This window comes from Scomber scombrus, chromosome 20 (genome assembly GCF_963691925.1).
Source record: "Scomber scombrus chromosome 20, fScoSco1.1, whole genome shotgun sequence".
Lineage (NCBI taxonomy): Eukaryota > Metazoa > Chordata > Actinopteri > Scombriformes > Scombridae > Scomber > Scomber scombrus.
The window spans coordinates 9,783,179-9,805,650 of NC_084989.1; the positions used below are offsets into that span (position 1 = coordinate 9,783,179).

Sequence of the window (22,472 nt, forward strand, 5' to 3'; positions counted from 1 at the left end):
ACCAATAAATTGTGGTCGGTGGAGAACGGGCTGCTGCTGTTTAGGCTACTGACAGAGGACAAACCGAAGAAGCAAGGTTGTACATATTTATGAGTTGCCCGTTTTTATATGAGACATTGGGGCCTAATGCTACTTTTAATTTCCACATGTTTCACTAGATTTAACATGAACCCTTTCTTTTAATACCCTGCATGTGTTATAAGCTCTCTGATGCTAGTCTATGCTTGTGGTGCCTCATGCTGGGCTCAGTGGAGCAGTTGGTCTTATCTGTAGAGCCAGACTCATAGATAGATAGAACTCTGTGGGGCCAAAATGCGACATTTAGTGTCAAAATCAGATGAGCGCTGCAGTGAAACTGCGAGAGAATGTTTCCATATCTTGTGTTGGCTCAGCTAGTTTGTTGCAACAGCTCTGTGTTGCAGCCTTCAGACAGCCCTTTTGGTTTTCTTGATGTAAGTCAACAGTGAGGTGTTTGAATTGAATAGAAACTGCACATTTAGTGTGTTACCTGACTGACCGTGCTGTGGCCCCTGACAGGTGTTCAACATGTCTGTGGACTGGGTAGGATATGGATACGCAGCCCTCGTCGCATCCGGGGGAGTGATGGGTTACGTGAAAGCAGGTAGGCCTATGTGTTGTATTAAACATCAATCAGCTCTACATGCCCCCTTAAAGTCCCTAAAACGATATCGATACAATATTGATATCCGTTTGCTTGTTTGACGCACTTACATCATTGTATCTGTGGTGGTTACAGCTGCACTTACCTCCATTACAAATCTTATATATATATTAGCAGCATTTCATTAGTATCTTATAATTTTTTTTAAATAAAAGTTGAGTTTACAATAAAGTTTATTGTTTAAATGTTAAATATTCTGTCTCCATTATATATATATTTTCACAAGTGTTTGATCACATTTGAGGACTTTTATTTATATAAAAGAATATTGACTGATGTATCAATATTTAATTTATATGTGTGTATATATATATTCAAAATCAAAAATCCAGTATCAGTTGGGCTTAAGTCCCAAATTCATGTATTGAACTGCTGTGTGTGGTTTCTTTCAGGCAGCGTCCCCTCCCTGGCTGCTGGTCTTCTCTTCGGGGGCCTCGCAGGTTTTGGTGCCTACCAGGTCTCCAATGACCCCAATAATATTTGGGTGTCCCTTGGTTAGTAAACTAAAATGTTTTTGGTGTGTACTGGGTAAGGAGTTTCTAAATTATAAAAGCATTTTGTATCTGTGGTTATAATACAACCATCATTTGCTAATATTTTATACTACATGGTATCTTCCAGGAACATCAGGCAGTCTGGCTGCCGTCATGGGAAAAAGATTCTATGGATCCAGGAAGTTTATGCCAGCTGGCTTGGTGGCTGGAGCAAGGTATCCATATAACAATTAGTAGATTTTCTTTCTGTCATTAAGAGTCTAGAAAACATCATTTCCAGCAGGGTAAGGATTCATTTTATACTCTGTGAATAAAGTCTAATGTATCCTTTTGTTTCAGTCTCCTGATGATTGGGAAGCTTAGTATGGCGTTGCTCCAGAAACCCCAGGAGTCATAATGAAGATATCAACACATGAAAAAATTGCAGTTTGCCTATTCTCTCATGTAGATTTCATCCTCTTTTTCAGGAGTGTCCTGTCAGGCATTTGTCCATTACTGCTGAACATCATTTTGTAAAAAAAGAAATAAAAAATGAAGTGTATATCTGAGGACGAAATATAGTTTACATAATACAAATGGTTGTCTTGTGTTTTTATGTAAACTTTTATATCTTTATTTGTATAAAATGTTTACAAAACACTCAGTTTATTCGTTGCATAATACAAAGGGGTATGCACTTATAGACAAGTAAGTAGTAACCACTCTGGCTGCTGTTACAGTGAAGATTTGTTTTGATGTAGCATGGTGAGTAAAAGTAGAGGGAATACAGTATTGCAAGAAATGTTAATGATTTCTCATGAGGATTAAAACAATACTTGACAATAAAATGGAGAGTCAAAAATAAAAACCTATCCTACATGTAAATCCTAGTCAGAATATCCCAGCACTAACATAATTGGCTCACACTGGGTCCTTCAGGAATACAGTGGAATTGTCTTGCAAGTTCAGCATCATGGCAACCATCATCTCCGATAGAGAAAAGTTTATCCTACATCTACTACGCTCATTGGAAATAATGATGCCAGTGTGGCATGGCCTTAATGAAAAAATATGGAATGTGTCATTATTTTACATCCTCTACCAGCTACCTCTATATTTGACTTTTGAAGATGATTTGATCTTCATTTCTTGGAGTAATTTGTGGTTTTGTTAAATTTGAGTATGGATTTAAAGATGTGTACCACCAAGCACAACAGGCAGTAGAGGCTGTGGCACCTTCGCTGAACTATCGATTCCCACCATACTTGGATGTCCAATCCACTCTGCCGTGGACAGGCTGAACGGCTGGAGCTCTGGTCAGGACATTTCCAGAGTTTTTCCCCAGAGCTGAGAAGCTGCCCCCTTTCATCTGAGTCCTATCTGTCCTCCTCCTCCAGCCCTCATAATCTGGAAGAATAACACAGTCAGTCAGTTTGTCTATCTCCAATATACACATTAGCTATATTAACAGCCTATGCATATGTAATGCAAGACACTTTCATGCTATTAACATGAATATGATAATTTTTAAGGAGCATCAAAAGTAAAGGTAAATCAGGTGTTGTAAGACTCAACAAAAACAATATTTTTTATCCTCTAAAAATTTTAACGAAATTCTTCAAGCAATACAATGACCAAAACGAAATGCTAATAGCTATTACAAAATGACAATACCTTCATTAGTTTCACTCAGAGATGAGTTGGATAAGGACTTGGGCTTTGCAGATTTTGGTTTGTCTTTTTTATAATCAGGAGAAGAAGAAGGATTGACTGAAAGCATGAAGGAAGAGGAAAAACATAGTCACAGTGAGTGAAAGTTTGGGTGTAAATAGTAAGAAGCAAGAAACTAGGAAGTCAAGAGAGAAGGAGTAGAACATGAGAATATCAGCTAGGAATGATCGGACAACAGAGCTTGTATGCACAAAGGCTTCGGTATTTATTTAATATTAGGATTTGGGATTTTTTATAAGGGGCAATGCTATGTTTTTAGCCACAGAACAACTGCATTGCAAGCAGTAAATCTTGACATTTGTACATTGTTTATCCTCTGAAAGTAGCAATTAATATTTTAAGTTTCAAGTAACACCTGACCACTGAATATACAATCCAATTGTCAGTTTGTTGGCTTTATATAAATGAAATAAGTCCTCACTTGTGTGCTGGCCAGCCAAAGGGGCAAGCTGGATTCTCTGTCCCACTGAGCCCACCTCTTTCTTTTGGAATGAAGGCATGTAGCCGCCAGAGAGGTTGTACTTTGCACTCACAAAGTTCCCTGAAAAGAAGGGGGAAAAACACATTAGCTAATCATCACTGTATTTCATTTTACTATACTGTCATATTATAAATTGGTTGAAATTGATTTAAAGTAATATTCATGGAAGATTTGAAGAAGTAACACAATGGTGAGGAAAGCCCTTGCATTTGCAGCATTATGAACTTGTTATTGGTGGCAACATTCCCGGAAAAAACTACACGACAAACCCGCTTGTTTAAGTTAATGCATAAGGAGTAAGATGGCTGGGTTTAGGTTAAGAACATCAGGGCAGATGTGTCATGTAGTGAAGTGAGTCGTCGAACTATGTAAAACTGCAAAATCACAAGCAACGCACAGATAGTGACACGTTTTCCACCACCTAGCAGCAGTTACAGTTAGGCCTACAGAGGGTATGTGGAACTAATGCAACATACTCATACTCATATTTTTCAACTGCCAACTGACTGAGGTCACACATTGGACACTGTTTGGATCTCTGGGAATTCATGTCCAAAAACACACCTGCAATTATTGCTTATCGCCACAGGTGCCTCCAAAGAAAACAAAACACAGATCTTTGAATTTGAATGTGAAATATACTAAATAACTCTCTAATAATTGTTCTCATACATGGTTTACTGATACGACTTATTTGTGTTAATGTGTGTGAAGTAGCTACTGCATATGTAACAGCTGCTGAGGATCCAAACAAACGACTACGGCCGGGTGATTGAAGTCATTCAAGTGACACCATGGATCTGCTTCACCAGCAGTCACAGATTCTTATCAGTGTAATTAGGCAAATGCCTCATTGTTCCCTTGTAAAGATGTTGTGGTTGTAGTGCAATTTACCATCTATTTAGCAACTGGAGTTCTTAGTTCTCAGTTACAACTGTGTATTTGTACCCTTGTCTCCTGCAGAGCTTTTACCAGCTCGTTTCTTTCACATGTTAAGTCACTGGCTGAATACCTGAAGCTCGCTGCATCAGCTGACATGCTATTTGTTAGTTTATCTCATTTTACCCTCAAGCTATTCTACTTACTAAAGCAATGTTTGAACACAGAAGAGTTTTTACATGTCAAATAACTCACAATAGAGAAGTTACAGATATTTAAGATGGCACCATTGCTTCAAACTGTAAAAATCTAGCAGACAGTTTGCATGTTGCCATCTCAATTAAGTACCTTTGGAGAGATCAATTTTCTCCAGTATTCTTTCTTTAACAACAGTTTTCTCTGGTGGGCTATCCACAGATTTAGGGGAATTCTCTTCTATCTCAGCAAAAAAGTAGAGTTGGAGAAGATACGCATGCAATCAGAGAGAAGGGAAAAGAAAATGGATAAGTAAACTGAGAGAGAAGAACAGATATACAGAGCACCAATGTTTATGTTGTGTGTCCATGTTAGCACTGATGAAGTTGCTCATTTCATCTCAGTTAAGAGAAACACAGAAAAGCAGGATCTTGATTTTAATGAAAAAATATATCCATGAGTAATCAGTGAGTAGAATTAAACAGACATTTGTGCATGTGTGTGTGTGTGAGTGTGTGAGTGGTCGGGGTGGGACAAATGAGCAGGGGTTGCAGTTGAGGACCATTTAAGGCACACATGATCTTACACCGACTGTCTTAATCTCATGAATAAGCAATTGATAGGGAGAGACAAGGTGAGCAGAAGAAGAGAGGGAAGAAGGGTGCACAGCAGGGACCCATATTGTGTGTCTGTCTACATGACAAATGAATTATAGAGATCTCCCATCTCTAAAGCCGCAGACACTTGGGCTCACTCGTAACACTGCTTTGTCAATGGCGGCATAACTACTGATCAGGAGGCATTAGCTGCATCATTAGCATTTAGGGCCTTTTTTGTCACAAAGAGGACGGTGTCAAGTTATGTAACAGTAGGTGACACTGACAGAAGCCAGGTTTCCACTGCCAGGCAAAATGAGGCAGCTTAGTCATTATTTATATCTCTGATTTGATACTTTTATCTTGTTTTGTTGCTAGATACAAGGTGTTAGCGGAGTCACAGATTCACATAAAGGTGAGATAAAACAAACTTTAAAGGAGTTATTGAAGAATCAGGACACAAAAATGTGTGAATGAGCAGAAAAAGACATTCATTTTTCTTGATTTTTGTGACTTCATCATCATTATATATTCTTTATGGGAGCTCTACAATACGTTCCATGCAATTTGTGTTCAGTGTTCACAAAAATATTTTGTTGGAAAATAATGGTCTTTAACATGTTAGTGAAATCTGGAAAAAAGAGCCCCCTCTGTTGCACACTCCACCAAACCTCTTAACAACCTCTTCATTAGACATCAGCAGTCCTTACCTGCGTTGGCTCTGGTGACAGATAATCCTGCTCCAATAGGAGCAAGTGGTTTATTTACAGTGTTTGAGGAGTTCTCCCACAAGTCCCGCAGCGTCATACCACTCAACTCCTTATCACCAGAGGAAGTCTGATTCTTGCCGATCAAGCCTTAAAGAGACAGAAATTACGTGATGAACAAGGACAGCGTGTATTCTACAACTGTTTCTTTCTTTTTCATGACACTGACTAGGTGCTTCTTTTATGTTAGATTGATTAGTTACTGTGTTGCTTGCATTACAAAGCACAATGCCTGTGATCTAATTCTGTATATTTTACTACTAAATAGTATTTAGTATAGATTTAAACCTTCAGTTTAGTTGATTTTTGTTTCTACAACCATTATTTATTAAGATTTGCAAACAAACTAATATCAGGAAATTTTCTACCTGGCTGTTTTTTTTAGACAATACGATCTACCAGTAGTTTAGCTTGACTACAAACCACAAGGCAAGACAAAACAAATACATTTCAGTGGTACTTAAAAGGGGGAAATGATCCAAAATAAAGAATGACATGCTGTATTACATAGCGTTACAGTGACCCTTTCACAAATACAAAGATGTCCTAACCAGCTGTTAGTCATGCAGTCTTACCAGGCAGGTATCGTGACTGGCTGAGATAATGCTGCCGTGCAGCAGATCCTGGGAGATTAGAGTCCATTTGGCCAATCTTAACATTGTTGGGTAACTTGGTGACTGTGCTGAAGGAATACAGAGGTTTCTGCTCCTTGGGCCTGAAAAACAGAAACCAGACACAAAAAAGTGCTGTATGTGTAGATCATACAATTGATGTCACAGTGACAATCCACTCCTGTTAAGACACTGTAGCACTTACTGTGGGTGGTGCTCTTTTGGGCTCCTCTCTTCTTCTTCAGTCCCCAAGCTGGGTTTCTTAGAGTTCGAGGCAGTGGTTTCTGACGGGTCAGAATCCTCCCAGCTGTCTGAGGTCTTGGCCACTGTTTGGCCCCAGCGACGTCTGCCGCTCTTCAGCACACCCATCCCACCACCAGTAACGTTGTTCTGACTGCCCATCAACGTTGCCTTCTGCACATTTGGATTTATATAATATGTCTTAATAATCCAACCCCCACTGTTTTTCTGCTTCTCTGCATTTCAATAATCTTGTTATCCACCAAAATGTTTTAAAAAACTAAACAAAACAATAAATACAACTCTGATTTGCACAGATATACTCACTGCATGGCTGGAGCCTTCTGATTTACTCTCAGCTTGGGGTAGGGGAATCTGCTGAAGAGGCTGATGGTGATGCGGCTGATGGTGGTGGTGATGGTGGTGGTGGTGATGAGGGTTTCTGGAGGATGATGTGGAGGCTTTGGACTCAGAGGAAGACTGGTGGGGATCAGTCTTGGATTCTGAGATCTGTTTCTGGGCCATCTGTCTGGCCTGGACCTTCTTGACTTCCTGACTCTGAGGACGAGGCCCTAAAATCTGACCAATCTGGAAGTATGGGTAACGTAGGGACTAGCCAGGGAGAGAAAGGAATACAGGTATTCTGTTATTCTAAATATTCTCCAAACATTGTCTTCTGGCACAATAAAGATGTATTCGACTATGTGTGAGGTGTGCTTTTAAACATAAGACATTCTGATAAACTACAACAAAGCTAAACAAATACAATAACTTGACAAAAAAAAGCAGGAGAATGTTGAAGGTTATGATGGATATGTAGTGTCGACTTTATTCCACACAAATAATGACTTGTTTGCTGACTAGGTTTAGCATGAATCATAATGGTTTTCTCATAATAAGCTAAAGTTAGACGTGATGCATCCGAACACAACCAAAACACCTGGGAGCCTTGTAAGCAGAGAATGGAAAAGCTTTGTCACTCCCTCTGGAAAGGTGTTACCTACTCAAGGTTGACGGAGTCATTTAACTGCCTCACTGGAGTGTAAATTATGTCCAACCACGTAATGACTACGTGTTGGAGATAATACACATAGATGACATGAATCAGCAGAGGTGGAACATTTTACATGGGCAGAGGGGATGAAGTATGGCTTTAGCACTACTTAAATTGACTGGGATTAGGATGCTAATGCAATGACAGTATTGGAACTACAGATAATCTGCATGTGGTGAGTGCTGCACTGTAATCACATTTCATTATCAGAGGACAGAGGTGGCTTTTTTGTCTCATCTAAAAGTTTGTTTAGAGTCCAGGCTATACTTAGTTTTAGAAAAATGACAATCAAAAGCACACCTTGAATAATTATCACTCCAGATGTTATATGTTAAAATACTTATAATATTTAATACTTTCACTCCCAATAATTGGGACTTGTGTTTGACAAACATGGAAACGAAAGCTTTGAAGTTTTATATCCAGACTTATAACCAAACATTAGTCCACCTACCTGTATAGCCGTAGGTCTTTTTTTGGGGTCCCACTGCAGAAAGTCTTTCATCAGGGCGATAGCCTCGTTGCTGGCATTTGGGATCAGGGTCTTAAGGTGGGTCGGCACACATTGGGGGAAACGGAAGTTCATAGCCGAAGCCAGTTGGAAGCCCTCTGGCCAATCAGACTAATGGAGAGGACAGTCAGATGATTACACATTATTGTATTTATTGATGAAGCGTTTAGAGGTTGAAGTAAGATGATTTTCTTTTGCTAGTATTTACATTTTAATCGCTCACATTTGGAAACATTTTAAACTTTTTAGAATCCATGGCATTGTGCTCCATTAGGTTTTCAAAAGGCACATGTATCATGTGAATGGTTACATGCAGGAAATATATGGGAGAAGCAAATAATTGAGTCTGGATTATTTATGCCTAGTAAGTTACAAGAAAATTGAATTTGAAAGATCATATTGTAGGTCTGCTTTAGATACCTGTGTGTCATTTTGCACTGTGAGTACATGACATGATGCAGATGAAATCCAGCACCAACTGAACACATCTGGTCAGTGCTAACAAGTGATTTAATGAAAGAGCCTCCAGTACAATTACACAATACATCATACAAAACATCCAGCCCTACACTAGACCCGTCTTGTGCGCTAATAAACCTTTTCAATCAGTGCACCCATCAACCCATGTGAAGCATACATGAGTGGCACTGAATGCCTGCCTTTGTTATGGAGGGTACAGACTCAATATCTGCTTAGCAATCAGTTAACATTAATGGATTTGTGGGAAAGCCTTTGAAATGAAGTGGCGTCCTGATCAGCATGGAGCACTCGTAACCTGCTTCACACTCGAGAGAGAAACACACTCATCCTAGCCTACTCAGCATTTATTTTTTTATATGGTAAACCTTTTTTTTTTTTTTCAATTACAGCATCTGATAAAAAAATATATTATTAAAACCCTGAATTACAGTGAAGCATTGTCACCTTTCTCAATTAAGTTTTGTCTAACCTTCTTGACAGTGCCTAGCACTTGGCAGATCTTAAAGATCTCGTCCACTTCACTGTTCCCTGGGAAAAGAGGTCTGAGAGTGTAGAGTTCAGCCATGATGCAGCCGACGGCCCACAGGTCAATGGGAGAGCTGTAGGTAGATGACCTGAGCAGAACCTCTGGAGCTCGGTACCTACAAAGAGAACATACTCAAATCAACAAGCGAATGACACAGACTGTATGGTAAATTTTATAAAGAGGAAGCTGTCTTTTGCTTTATTTACAAGTGCTCTACCACACTGTTCTCGATGTAATGGCTGCTTTTTTTTAATGCCCACTGATGACTAGAGAAGACAAGTGCTCTCACCATCTGGTTGATACGTAGTCAGTGTAAGGAGGTTTAGAGCGGATCTCTCTGGCCAGTCCAAAATCTGCTATTTTGACCAGTTCTGGACCCATGCACAACAGATTCTCTGGCTTCATGTCTCGGTGGAAGAAACCTGTCGAAGTTTTAATATCAATATTTTAGCCACCTTTTAAACCATACTTTGCATATAGAGTACTTAGCTTGTGGTTTTTAAAGGGTCAACCTAAATGACACAACTTTTTTACAACATCAAACACACCCAAACTAACAACAATATCAAACACACTCAGTCCACACTACTTTTTTGTAAAAGGCAGAGTGAAAGTAAAGCTTCTTACCATGCTTATGCACAAAAGCCAACCCAGATATCACCTGAAACATGATGTTCCTAATTTCATTCTCTGAGAACATCTTATTCTCTCTAACAGCAGACCAAGGAGACAGAGAAAGGGAGGAAAGAGGGGTAAAATATAAATGAAAGAAAAGCAGTTAAAAGAAAGAGAAAGCCAGAAAAGTACATGCAGTATTGGATGCGTGGATGCATGGCTGGTAGTGACTGTATGTGGCTGTTTGCATTTACACAACTTTGTATGACTCAGGATAAGTTTTCTACATGCATATGATGCATCCACACATCCATTCATATAGAACTCAGAGTTCAATAAGAATGTTAAGACGGTTATGGAGGGTTCACATGCTACATGATTTTCATTAATTAATCACAAATTTGACCATTGAACACTTGAAATAGTCCATATTTCATAACTTTATAGTTATGTCACTACTTTGATGGAGCGAATCTTGCAGTATGAAACCACTCTCATGCAATCGCAAGGTGTGAGGGGAACACGATACACCTACCATGTTTGTGAATAAATGACAGGCCTTGTAAAATCTGAAAGCTTATGTTTCTTATCACTGATTCGGGGAATAATTTTCTTCTGTAAACATAAAAGAATTCTCATAAACCTGCTGCTGTCAGAATCATCATAAACAGCAGTTTGATTGCTTTTGTACACACAAAATAATAAGTAAAAAATATGCTGAAAAGCAGAGCATACAGTATTATGCATTAAACAGACTAGGTGTAAAACATCTGTGGCTTCCTTGACTAGACCACTGTGATTTTACACCTTGTCCAAACACTTGCACTGAAAAATGGGGTAGATCCTTTTCTTGTTTTTAATTACCTGTCCTTCATAAGCTGGTAGAGGTTCTCCTTCATGTACTCAAAGACAAAGTAGAGGTGATCATTCTCTCTGATTACCTCCTTCAGCTTCACCACATTGGCGTGGTTCAGCTTCTTCAAAGACTGGTGTGACACATGAGAAGACAAGAAGAGTACTGATAATGTAATATGCATCTCATGACAGATTGACCTAATTTAATAACATGTTTATTACCAAAACGATATTTAACTTTTCAACATCATGACGAAACATTTTTGTAGTTACTATGACTTACGGTTACAGTATGAGGTATCTTTAATTTAGTTGCAGTCATTCATAACTGTATACTATTTGTTGAGTTATATTTAGATTTATAGTAATATTATATATCATCCTGGATCAACAATAAGTGAACTGAAGTATCATAACATTCTTAATCTTGACCACTCTTGACCATCCTTACCTTCACTTCTCTTAGGTTCATACATTCATCCCATGAATAAAACTTCCTCTTCATTCTATAAAACAAGTTAAAGTCGGCCATTAATTGACAGTATACACCAGGCATGCATCAACTGAGGAGTACACCACATTAAATTTGCAGGCCATATAAAATGCATCCAACATACAGTAGTGTCATTATCTTTACAAATTTCCTCAGCAAGTCTCCATTAATAATTCAGCTCATTAGAGGTGTCTCACATTTCAGCTCTTGGCATTTAATGGGCAAAATCTGCAAAGCTGTAGAATGTAAAATGATATAAACTGATATTCTAAACGCTGCAGGTTTTACTATAAATGATCTACTTTAATTAAGTCTACAAACACATCTTGACACAATTGTTGTCAGCATGTGTTGTTACGCTGAAATCCCTCAGCCAAACACCACCTGATACACAGCACACTTTTAACTTCTTTGAGTGGCTCCCTCCATCTAGAATTATGTAAGAGTTACAGAACATGCAGATATCTCTTCTTCCTACTGGGCACCTGCCAGTTTCGGTCGTCCCCTCCCACAATGTCAGCAACCTGACACACCCCCCTCTACTTTCACTCCTTTTCTCCATCAGCACATGTATTGTCTTGCATGGTAACCAAATGATCAACCAGTGGACGCATCTCCCAGTATCTCATCTATTATTGAATCCTGCTGCCATGCTGCAGAAACAAAGGCGTGGAAGCTAGTTTGTTTGCCCTGGTGATGGCAGGAAACACAAATTAGACCTAGACCTCACCTTGAACACTCTTGCTTTGTAAAAAAAAATAAAATAAAGAAAATAAAGGAAAAATGGGCTGGGGTGTACCTGCGCCTTGAAAATTACAAATAACAACAGGAAGGAGTCAAAATCCTGTGATCACTTTATTGATATGCAGGACAGTTTTGAAATCCTCAGGTCTAATAAATATAGTGATAAACATCCTCACCTTTTAATAGCCACCAGCTCTCCAGACTCATTGCTTCTCCCCATCAGCACGCTGCCGTAGGTGCCATCACCCAGCTGCTTCAGGGTGGTGTAGCGATTCATCATCTCTCAACGACACAAGTTTTGGCAGCAGAGTGTTGATTCATTGATCAGATCTCTATCCTGTTTGCTGTCCTTTTCTGCTGTAGAAATGATGTCTTTGTTTCACTGCGCTCTTCTCCAGAAGAGTTTGATTGTTCTTTCCCAGGAAGAAGGATTTTTAGTTACCCAATATGTCACAAAAGTCACTGTTTCTTGAAGCTCAAAACTCATCTTGCGTTAATTTATCCATCATTAGAAAATCTGTCGTAGGTCAGCCAATAGTTGACACTGTGCCTCTGGAAGCCTTTAGTGACAGTAAAGAAATGAACATGGTCAGCAGCATACAAACATGGGGACTACAAATATATAAATGACAAATGACACCTACAAGTCGTCTTAACCACACCTGAAAGTATACCAAACAAATTAAGGTTGTTAAGAGATGTGAGCACAAACACCAGCCAGGACCATTTCTTGTTTTTCTCTCAGTGAGGAGGATTAGGTGTATGTCACACTAGTAGACGGCTCCAACACTACCACCCAAGGGAGATGACATAGCCAGCCCTAGGCAGATTAGGCCAACAGGGATGTAAATAGGATGTTACATCACTATCATGCTTACCGGCATTCACCACCTTTCCCATGCGAACTGCCCAGCAAGAGGATTTGATTGACTCCCTACAGGCTACAGTGATCACACTGTTATGTTGTATTTCTATCTATTCTATTATAAAAAATTACAGAGGCAAAACTAAGCAGATCTTCTCCCTGCAACAGGTTGCCGTAATGTATTCTGTTTTGTTTTAGGTTGCAAAGTCCATACCGAAATGTGTTAGCATGTTGCTAACGTTAATGCCTTGGGATTATATCTACATATGTATTCTCATATTGACCTCATGTATAATAGACTACAAGGTATAGCGAGCAGCCTACCTGAATCCTTTTAAGCCTAGTTTATCCTCTTAAATGGGGGATTCAGGTTGGGTTGTGCAGTGGATGTTGTTCAAATTGAAGACCCATGTTCAGTCTAAACTTTTTGTGGTGCCAAAAACGTCCTTCATGATGCCCCAGCAACTCAACATAAATCTATGGGCTACAACATTCATGACATGATGCCACATGCATCCAGCACATGCACAGTTTCATAGGTTATACTGATTCGACAAGTGTGAATTAGTGTAACTGTAAGACTTGACAGAGAAAACAGCATATATAGTCTGTTAAAGAAAGGTAATAAAATGTCAGAAAGTCCGGTATTTCCTGGATAAATAAATGCTTATGGGTGTAACCTTGCTTACAAAAAATAATGAACTACATGCATGTTTTAAGCAATGGCTGAACAGGCTAAGATGAGTATTTTTGGTATTTTGGCTCACAGACTTACATCTTTGAGCTAATTGCATCTATCCTTGAATACTGATTCACCGTATGTGTGTTAATAAAGGAAATACAATTGTAGGTAAGCCAAGGACAGCTAAACAAAATGAGATTAGTGTTTATTTCATTGAATGGGGCCAGGAACTCCTATCCAAAGACAATCAGCAATTGGATCTGTGACTCTTGTTAGTTATTCAATGAATTAATCCTCACTTTAATTAACAATATGTCAAAGCACTGTGTTCATATGCTTAGGATTTGTCATTCTTGCATATTGCTTGTAAATGTTTACATTTCATATTTTCCATTGAAAATGTAGAAATGCTTGATATCCAATTGTCCCTGAGACAATATGCAATAAGACAAGAAGAGAGGCCAGCCAGAGGACTGCTGGCTAGCACTCAGCTTTCACATATGGCAATCTGTTGTGGGGGGATTTAAAGGGAATTAAGATGTATCCAGGTCACATGACATTAGGAAGCTATTCAAGGACAATAACAGGCTACTGAAAACACATGTGGACACTAACCTGACAGTGGAAAAGAAACCAAATTTGCATAGATTTTATCATGACTCAAGTGTGGCTACATTATTAAAAATCTACTTTGCTCTCACCAATCCATCGACTCTCATAAACTTCAACTTAACACACAGCAGGCTTATTAAACAGACTTAGGCTTATTAGCAGGCTTATTATAAAGACTTATTCTAAAAATGACAGTTTTGATGGACTAAATAAAACATATGATGTACTCTATCAGAATGAGAAGCAGAAAAAACATTTGTTGCTGACATGTCAGCTTTGACAGCTCTCTCGATCTTGGAACAGGCTTACTCTCCACTTTCCTCTTCTGCCTCTTGTGTGCTTAAACTCACCATGTATGGGTGTTGTTCCTTTGTCAGGCCGTTGTCTGGGCTAGCTGATTGCACCAAGTTTCTTCAGATAAAATTCACGTAGTATAAACTCAGCTCTACCGATAAGATGCGCGCGCGTGTGTGTGTTTGTGTGTGACTGCTCCCCATGGAAACGTACACACAAACGACAAGTCCGTGCGGCGCGCAATGCTTTGTGGGACTTGTTGTCCTTGAAGCGACAGCGTTCATTTAGGTCTGGGTTGATGAGAATGATAAATCCATGTAGAGACTGGCTGCAGTTCTTAAAATATGTATATTATGAATAAATAAATAGTATTATTAACCTCGCATTATTCTAAGGGGGGTGGGGTGTTGGATAAACTGTCGGGAATAGTGGCAGAGTATGAGCCCTGTCTTTCACTACTTCTCTGGGGTCAGTGGCTGTGTAAGTGCTGCACCAGTAGATGGGGCTGCAGGCATATGTTTCTGCAAAAACAGCTGTGAAGGCTAAATAAACAATGTAGGCTAAGTTTATTTTTAGATTTGAACATAATGATGTGGATCAGAAGTAACAAATTGACCAGCCCGAGTCAACACTGTTTCCAACACATCCCAGAGCTATGAATAGAATACTGAATTAAATCCCCCCCTCCCCCCCCCCCCCACAAAGAGAAACACCTGAATATATATACCTCTATCACAACAGCTCAGCACTCACACAAGAGATGATTCACATGAGCCGATGAATCCTTTAAGACTATTCACCTTTACAGCCAAGCACGTCATGATTGGCTGACTCTGGACCACAACAAATTCCAACTTAGACAAGAAGACATTCCCATGATCCCATCTGTCGCTTTTCTCTTTCCCTCTCTCTCTCTCTCTCTCTCTCTCTCTCTCTCTCTCTCTCTCTCTCTCTCTCTCTCTCTCTCTCTCTCTCTCTCTCTGTGTGTGTGTGTGTGTGTGTGTGTGTGAGAGAGAGAGAGAGAGAGAGAGAGAGAGAGAGAGAGAGAGAGAGAGAGAGAGAGAGAGAGAGAGCAGGTTAACAGGTTAAGAGGCAGGTGAGGGGGGCTGGGGAGTGGCGATAACAAGTGGAATTTCGCCCTAAGAGGATTATCACGGTCGTTAGGCAGCGTTCTAGTCAAGGGATGCCCGGTTGGCCGGTTGGGGGGAAAGCGCACTGGTGGCCTAACCTGGTCGGAGTCGGAGGACGTTTTGAACAGGTGGCATGTGTAGATTGATATTTCGAGATGATCCACAGTAGCTTTAACTTGTTGGGAGCCCACGGGGACCCGACACTGGGAGTGCAACTGCACCGGAGAGTGGTTTCTTGAGGACGGGTTTGCTGACAGACAGGCCGTTTCTGCCATGAAGACGCGACCTGTGGGGATCGGCATTGCCAATGCCGACTGGATGGCTTCGCTGCCCTCCACGCTCAGTGCCATGCCCCTCAAAAACCTCGCCGTGCCAGGTGAGCTCGCCGTGCGTAAAAGTCTACGGTTGGTCCTCTGCGTATTCATGTGTCCATCAGGTGGAAACTACTGTACTCTGTCGATAAAGCTACGAGTAGTAGGAATGTGATAGTACATTGTTGAAATGAGGTAATCAAAACAGACAATGGTGAGCAGCATGGTGTGAAACTTGTTTATGTAGATAATTATACGTAATAGTCCAACCTCTTTGGCTCAAAGAGTTCCTAATAAGAAAAGCAAGAAGTGAAGGTGTTCCATTGCAGCATCTTTACTCTGCACTTTTGTGTGTGTGGCTGCACCACATTTCATCCATCCTCTCTCCTCCAGGGTCTCATGATTCTTTTACCTACTGGGTGGATGTGCATGCTCCCGTGGGCCCCGATCAGAAGGCTTATGTGAAATACCTGGCCACCATGTTTAGTGTTTTAGCCAAGAAAGTCATGGTGAAGTGGTCCATGACCCAGGTACAGCCCTCGCATTAGTGACATTCACAAAACCAGCCACCTAGGGAGTCAGGTAGATTGTAGATAATATATAAAATTATGTACATATATTCTGGACAAACTTTGAAAGTATGTGCATTTTCAGTCTGTGTGCAGGGTTTGCAGTCAGTTGTAATATTTCTATCATTCTGGCTCTCAGAACCTGACATTTAAGGAGCAGCTGGATGCAGGAATTCGCTATTTTGATCTCAGGGTCTCCTCCAAACCAGGCGAGCCTGGAAATGAGATCTACTTCATCCACGGCCTTTTTGGACACATGGTCAGTATAGGAGAAAACATTCACTGTCAATTCATACACTGAAATAATCAAAATCACAGTTGAATGCAGCCTCAAAAATTTCAGCTACTTCAGATATCCATCTTCTATTTTGTGTCTTGTAATAGCATCAACAGCTGGTCTATTCTGCTTGTTTTGTGTTGCAGTGTCCAGCTGATGTTGTTGTTAGTAGGATTAAGATGGACTTGAATAAGGATCAAAGGTTGTGTGTTTAGTTGTAAACATCCCTCTCCTAAAATGGGTCAATATGACATATGCCTTTCCTGACATATGACACAGTTTCGCTACAAGCAGTGAATCATGAGATGGACCTGTGGACCTTATTAGATACAAATAAATGATCATATCAGCAGGGACAGCAACATCATGTGCTGTAAGAGTTTGGTATTACACCCCTGGAGTTGATATTTACCTTATTTTCCAATATCCTTCATTTTATGATGCAATGTCACAGATGTTTGGTTAGAGCAACACAACCCCCAACTCTTCACTCTCCTCTTCCCCGTAGGTGAAGGATGGCTTGGTAGAAATCAACTTATTCCTAAGCAAACACAGGAAAGAGGTGAGAGGTGGTTTGAATTACATTTTTTATGGAACATGAAATAACTGATAACAATTTGGATGATTAACTGATTGACGTTTGATCAATGTAGGTGGTATTCTTAGACTTCAACCACTACTATGCAATGGGACCAGAGCACCATGTGTACCTTATCAGCATGCTCCAGGAAGTGTTTGGCAGCAAGCTTTGTAACAACTGTGCTGTGGAGAGCATCACTCTGGATTTCCTGTGGGAGAAGAAATACCAGGTGAGATCAGGATGCCTAAATCGAAGCCCTTATCAATCTTTTCAACAAACATTTTCTAAACCAACGAGATATCTCAGTAGTGGTACACCAGTGATCTGTGGCAGATGAAAGTTGATTAATCATATAAAAAGAAGCAAAAAGGGCTAATTTGTGAACATCATGTGTTCTCGTTTTAAATTGCAAAAAAATGTATAACAAAATTTTAGTATGTTGCTTCCTAAATTTGTTGCGTCTTTACTTAGGAAGGGCTCTAAAGTGTCTCTCCAATAAGTAAAAGCAACAGGATTTTAAAGGAAAAGACACAATAAAAAAGTCTGTGGATTCTTTTCTCATACATACGGATATAAACACATACAGACATGCATGCATATGTGCACATACACATCATCTTTTGGCTCATCTGCCACCATTTAGGCACTAAAGTGTGAGTAAATACATGAAAATATATGTCATGTGTGCACATGTACAAGTAAAAGCAGTATGTAAGCATATGTATGTGCATGCATGTGTATAATGTAGGACACGCTTAACCCCTGTGGTCAGGTAATCCATGCCGCTTTGACTCTACTGCACAGGAATTAGTGAGCGTCATCCCATTAACACTTCCAACATCCAGCCCACCTTTCTTTTTCGTTGTATTCATCCTCTCTTCACACTCACTCTCTCTTTTTGGCTTTCCTACAGTCCTTCAACTTCTATTTCCCAGACTTACCTGCAGCTATATCTCACTCTCTCTCTCCTTTACCTTTCTTGTCATTTTTTTCTCATCTCACACAATCTTAATTTTACCCCACCTTCTGCCCACTCTTTTTAAATATGGTATACACACATATACATATATGGTGATAAGAGCAGGTAAACATGTACACGCATACGTCTGTGTCTTCTTGTTTTAGGTGCGTGCCTGTGTCTCAATGAGATACTATCAATTGAATTCCTGTTCCTAATCTGTGACTGACTTACTTGGCAAAGGAGAAGGAAAGTGAGAAAATGTGGAGCAGACAGAAAGAAAAAAAACAGTGAAGATAAAGGAGACAAGACGAAAGAAGAGATTTAAATAATTACCAGCTGCAGGTAGCAGCTTAACTGTCTTTCTTTTTAAGGTGTCCTTTGAGGCAACAACAAAAGAGATAGAGGTGGTTGATTCTCTGCTAAAATCCCTTTACCACAGTGATTTAGCAGTGAATCAAACACCTTGTTTACTGGAAATATCTCCTTGATTACATTTTCTTTCAAGCAGCTAAAAGTGCATTTACAATACTGTTAAGGTATGTAGATATCACTGTAAATACTGGGTTGTGAATAGTTGCACAGTAAGACTAGGGCTGCAGATTTGGTCAGGTTACAGCTAGACTGTGTGTAGATGCATGAAATAGACAATTTATAATCTCTCTCAGTAAGTGTCAGTGTGGGGCTAGCCAAGTGTTACCTCATGTTATACAAGGTAACACACTAGGTGCAATCTAGGGGTAATTTATGTATTGTATTACAAAGTCAACCCACAAAAATTAAACACTGCCTGTGAAGTCTTTCAAACTCCAGGTTTCAGCTCGCTTGCTTTCATTTTCTTCTTCCCACAGGTAATTGTGTTCTACCATCATCCTTCAGCTCAGGACATCCCTGTCATGTGGCCTGGCAACAAGATCCCTGCTCCCTGGGCGAACACCACTGAACCCAACAAGCTCATACAGGTCAGATGGCAGCATTTAAACCCTAGTTATATCTGATACTCTAGTTGCAATATCTACTGTTTCTGGAACCCTCTTTATGTCTGGTTCATCATCGGGATTGACCCCTGAACAGCTCTCTACTTTTTCATCTTCCTCTTCATGGCCCTCTTCATCTTCCTCCTTAGCATTCCTCATTTTTTCTACCTCCCTACTCACCACTTTCTACTGTGCTTAACTCAAAAACACAAATCCCCCCACTCATTTACTCAACATTTTATTTAAAATAAAGTTTTCATCCTTCTAAAATCTTTGGTTACACAAGCTACATCTCCCAAAATCTTACATTAAAGCACTCCTTCGAAGAGATTTGTTGTATTTAACCTCATGTTTGACATTTTCTTTGTAGTTCCTGGAAACCACACTAAAGGATAGGGCCAAGCAGGGCTCCTTTCATGTGTCCCAGGCCATCCTCACACCCAGGGTCAACACTGTGGCCAAGGGCCTGGTCTGGGGGCTACGCAACTACCTGGTGGAGAGGTCAGTGACCTGGGCTGGTTGTGTGATTCTGGATTGTGAATATGTGCAGCATGGAGACTTGTGTGTTTGTTTTGATACATAACTTAGAGTATCTTGTAGAGCTCTATAGGAATCAAGCCCATGTTCTCCATCTCCCAAAAAGTTATCTCAACTTTATTTATTATTTTAGTCTATGGCCAGTAGAGGTCAGTACAGTAGATGCTCCTAATTTGCTGCCTGGAACAAAGAGGCCAGCTTGTTAATTGTTCCCTAGGACCTATACACACTCTCCATCTGTAAGGATGTTAAGCAGGAATGGCTTGGTTTTTATCTTCTTCATTGATCTACAATAATCTGTCACTAGTTTCTCTACTGCGATTCAGTAATAATCCTCTCTATCCATTTAAAAACTATCGAGGATCAAACAGACACACATTTCATCTCACAGAGAAGAGATCTTATTTCCTAGGCAAGGACTGAATTATTTGCACACATTTCGTGATCTGGCTTTTTAAGCCTCAGATTTAAGTGGAAATGACAGCGGAAATCCTGACTTAGAGTCAGATGCCCACCATACCCGTAAATCTAACAGGAACAGCCAACTGATACTGGGGTATAAAACTCCTGAACGGACACTCTGGCGAGACAGGAGGTGGCCTAATTTTGCACTTCCGAGGAAATAGGATTGTTTATCGCCGCTGGCTAAACATTCTGACTTCCTGGTTTTGTTCTGCTGGTGACTGAAACATTGTGGAGAATTTAAGGGTGTTAAAAGTGTTACAGTACTGAGTCATGGCATGTGTGTGTTTGAGAGTGTATGTGTGTGGATACAAAGAACAAAAATGGAAAGTGTTAGTGTTTAGCAGTGATTTTCAGACCACTCTGATGACAAACCGACATAAACATTACTCACTTTAACATGTTTTTCCCGTCATGTCCATTTTCTCACACATTGTAAGATATCTTAAAACCTTATCAACCTTTCCTAAAGTTTAATGAATAAACATTCAGCAGAGGTACAACTGATTAGACTTTGGCAATGTTATAACCATAACTGTAGCACGTACAGAGACAGAAACTTGGCATTAAGTAATTTGAGTATGTTTGCAAGGTCACATTTCAGTTTAAATTGAAATTCAAGTGACAGGATGTTGATGGTAATAGAAATTGTTTTGTCTTCGAATACAGCTTTCCCCACACTTTTAACTGACCCGATCCACTATTATTTGACCTAATCTAATCTCTGTCTTTTTGTGGCTGTGTGAACCAGAAACCTACCGACCATCATCTCCTGGGTTGAGGCACAGAGGCCGGGGGTGGACGGGGTCAACATCATCACCTCTGACTTTGTGGACCTCACTGACTTTGCCAATATTGTCATCAAACTGAACAACCTACTGTTGAGTGAACAGGACCGCAAACCAAGATGACACGTTTGCCCGACAGGACAAAGGCGATTTGACCTGAAGTATGGTGGAGGTTGGCAGTCAGATGGCAGATTTTTCCACCACTGTTGAGTCATGGTTCATCGATAGTGCTGCAGTCCTGGGAACTTCTTATTAAAACAGTCTATAAAAAACAAGGACAAACTGATCTCGGTGACATTACTAGTTTTTATATTCATTACCTTTTTTGGGTCAGCTACAAAATAGCCCTTCATCTAGCTTAAATTGTTTAATTTTCTCTCTCAAAGGCATTTTAGCAGTAAGATACTTGCCCACACTATGAGAAGCAGGCCCTTCTTCCATAAAGAAAGTCTTAAAACCTTCCCAGAGCTCTTTAACACGTATTTGGTATTTTGAACGTCACAGTTTTGGTTGCATGAACTCCAAAAGAGGGAAAGATATCGTTGCCCAGATCAGAGAAAACCAGGCATGCCCAGTGGCATTTTTTTACCATCTTCATAAGGCTGACCAAATCCTGTCATACCACAGCTCTGGCTTCATTTGTGGATTCCTTTTCCTGCATTCCCTTTTGGGGGAAAACTGGAAACATATTACACTGCTACCATGAAACGAGACTGCAGCACAGGTCACCATACAGATTCACAGCTACTTGGACAATGACCATATTGACTCAGAGATTTACTTTTTATGGTTTCAACATCTTAAAGCAGCTTTAAATGTTTCTTTTTTTAAAGTCACAATTGATTAAAAATGCTGATATTGATATTAAAATAATAATGTTGTTCCTTTTTATTTTGAACTGCTCTGATAACACTACTGATCACATTACTGACTTTTTCCAATTACAGTGATAGCCAAGATAATATATTGCACATGCTTTTTGCTTTTTAAATGCTGTATTCAGACTGCAAATACACCAGAAAATGTATTTAATAAATAGAATCTATGGAAGCAAACGGAATGATGGACTTACATTATATCACAAACAGGCTAATAATTGTAAACACTTGTGTGCCTTTGAGCTAGAGCTGGCTTTTTAACTGTGCACTCTGTTTTTCCAATAATGAAATGAGCATGAGGCAAAAGTACAGGCTGCAGTTGTCCTCTGTATTTTTGTTGCAAAGACAAGTCATTCATTGTGAAAGAGCAACCCACTGTGCCAAAACCGTATCAACACAATATAGTTTGACAAGACATGCAAACAGTCTCACCTTCAGGGGAAAAAATGCAGATGGAAAGCCAAATATGTGTGGAACTTGTCCCACAAAACACATGCACCTATACATACACACACAGCTGTAAATGTTTATACTTACAGTATTTATGCTCAGTATTTTTTCCACTTCCATTGTGTAACAAGCGGTACAGAAATAGAAACAGTCTCCCGTTAAAAGTATG

General features: G+C 39.8%; 3 protein-coding genes across 3 annotated transcripts; 2 read left to right on the forward strand and 1 right to left on the reverse strand.

The window, feature by feature from the left end:
• Positions 1–1,752, forward strand: tmem14ca (transmembrane protein 14Ca). Its single transcript, XM_062441257.1, has 5 exons — positions 1–76; positions 538–622; positions 1,075–1,176; positions 1,304–1,391; positions 1,516–1,752. The coding sequence occupies exons 2-5, from the start codon at positions 547–549 to the stop codon at positions 1,571–1,573; spliced, it is 324 nt and encodes a 107-aa protein (XP_062297241.1). The 5' UTR covers positions 1–76; positions 538–546; the 3' UTR covers positions 1,574–1,752.
• A 649-nt stretch (positions 1,753–2,401) lies between these two features.
• On the reverse strand, positions 2,402–15,144 carry mak (male germ cell-associated kinase). The gene is made up of 16 exons (XM_062441258.1): positions 15,114–15,144; positions 12,110–12,493; positions 11,148–11,202; positions 10,706–10,827; positions 9,854–9,936; positions 9,516–9,648; positions 9,170–9,341; positions 8,164–8,331; positions 6,983–7,267; positions 6,621–6,829; positions 6,380–6,519; positions 5,748–5,894; positions 4,595–4,681; positions 3,308–3,427; positions 2,830–2,925; positions 2,402–2,562 (listed from the first exon to the last, which is right to left on the reverse strand). The coding sequence occupies exons 2-16, from the start codon at positions 12,211–12,213 to the stop codon at positions 2,402–2,404; spliced, it is 2,082 nt and encodes a 693-aa protein (XP_062297242.1). The 5' UTR covers positions 12,214–12,493; positions 15,114–15,144.
• Positions 15,145–15,603: 459 nt separating this feature from the next.
• On the forward strand, positions 15,604–21,098 carry plcxd2 (phosphatidylinositol-specific phospholipase C, X domain containing 2). Its single transcript, XM_062441755.1, has 8 exons — positions 15,604–15,892; positions 16,221–16,357; positions 16,536–16,655; positions 17,182–17,235; positions 17,327–17,482; positions 19,063–19,173; positions 19,559–19,689; positions 20,939–21,098. Exons 1-8 carry the CDS (start codon positions 15,790–15,792, stop codon positions 21,096–21,098), a joined length of 972 nt encoding a protein of 323 aa, XP_062297739.1. The 5' UTR covers positions 15,604–15,789.
• The last annotated feature ends 1,374 nt before the right edge of the window (positions 21,099–22,472 follow it).

Bases quoted from the DNA above. Each gene is read 5' to 3' on its own strand.
- tmem14ca (XM_062441257.1), top strand. From the start codon at position 547: ATGTCTGTGGACTGGGTAGGATATGGATACGCAGCCCTCGTCGCATCC. The intron at 623-1,074 runs GTAGGCCTATGT...GGTTTCTTTCAG, and splicing joins GATGGGTTACGTGAAAGCAG to GCAGCGTCCCCTCCCTGGCT. The intron at 1,177-1,303 runs GTTAGTAAACTA...GGTATCTTCCAG, and splicing joins TAATATTTGGGTGTCCCTTG to GAACATCAGGCAGTCTGGCT.
- mak (XM_062441258.1), bottom strand. From the start codon at position 12,213: ATGATGAATCGCTACACCACCCTGAAGCAGCTGGGTGATGGCACCTAC. The intron at 9,937-10,705 runs GTAATTAAAAAC...GTCTGCTGTTAG, and splicing joins TACCAGCTTATGAAGGACAG to AGAGAATAAGATGTTCTCAG. The intron at 9,649-9,853 runs GTAAGAAGCTTT...AAACTTCGACAG, and splicing joins GGCTTTTGTGCATAAGCATG to GTTTCTTCCACCGAGACATG.
- plcxd2 (XM_062441755.1), top strand. From the start codon at position 15,790: ATGAAGACGCGACCTGTGGGGATCGGCATTGCCAATGCCGACTGGATG. The intron at 16,358-16,535 runs GTACAGCCCTCG...TCTGGCTCTCAG, and splicing joins TGAAGTGGTCCATGACCCAG to AACCTGACATTTAAGGAGCA. The intron at 17,236-17,326 runs GTGAGAGGTGGT...TGATCAATGTAG, and splicing joins TAAGCAAACACAGGAAAGAG to GTGGTATTCTTAGACTTCAA.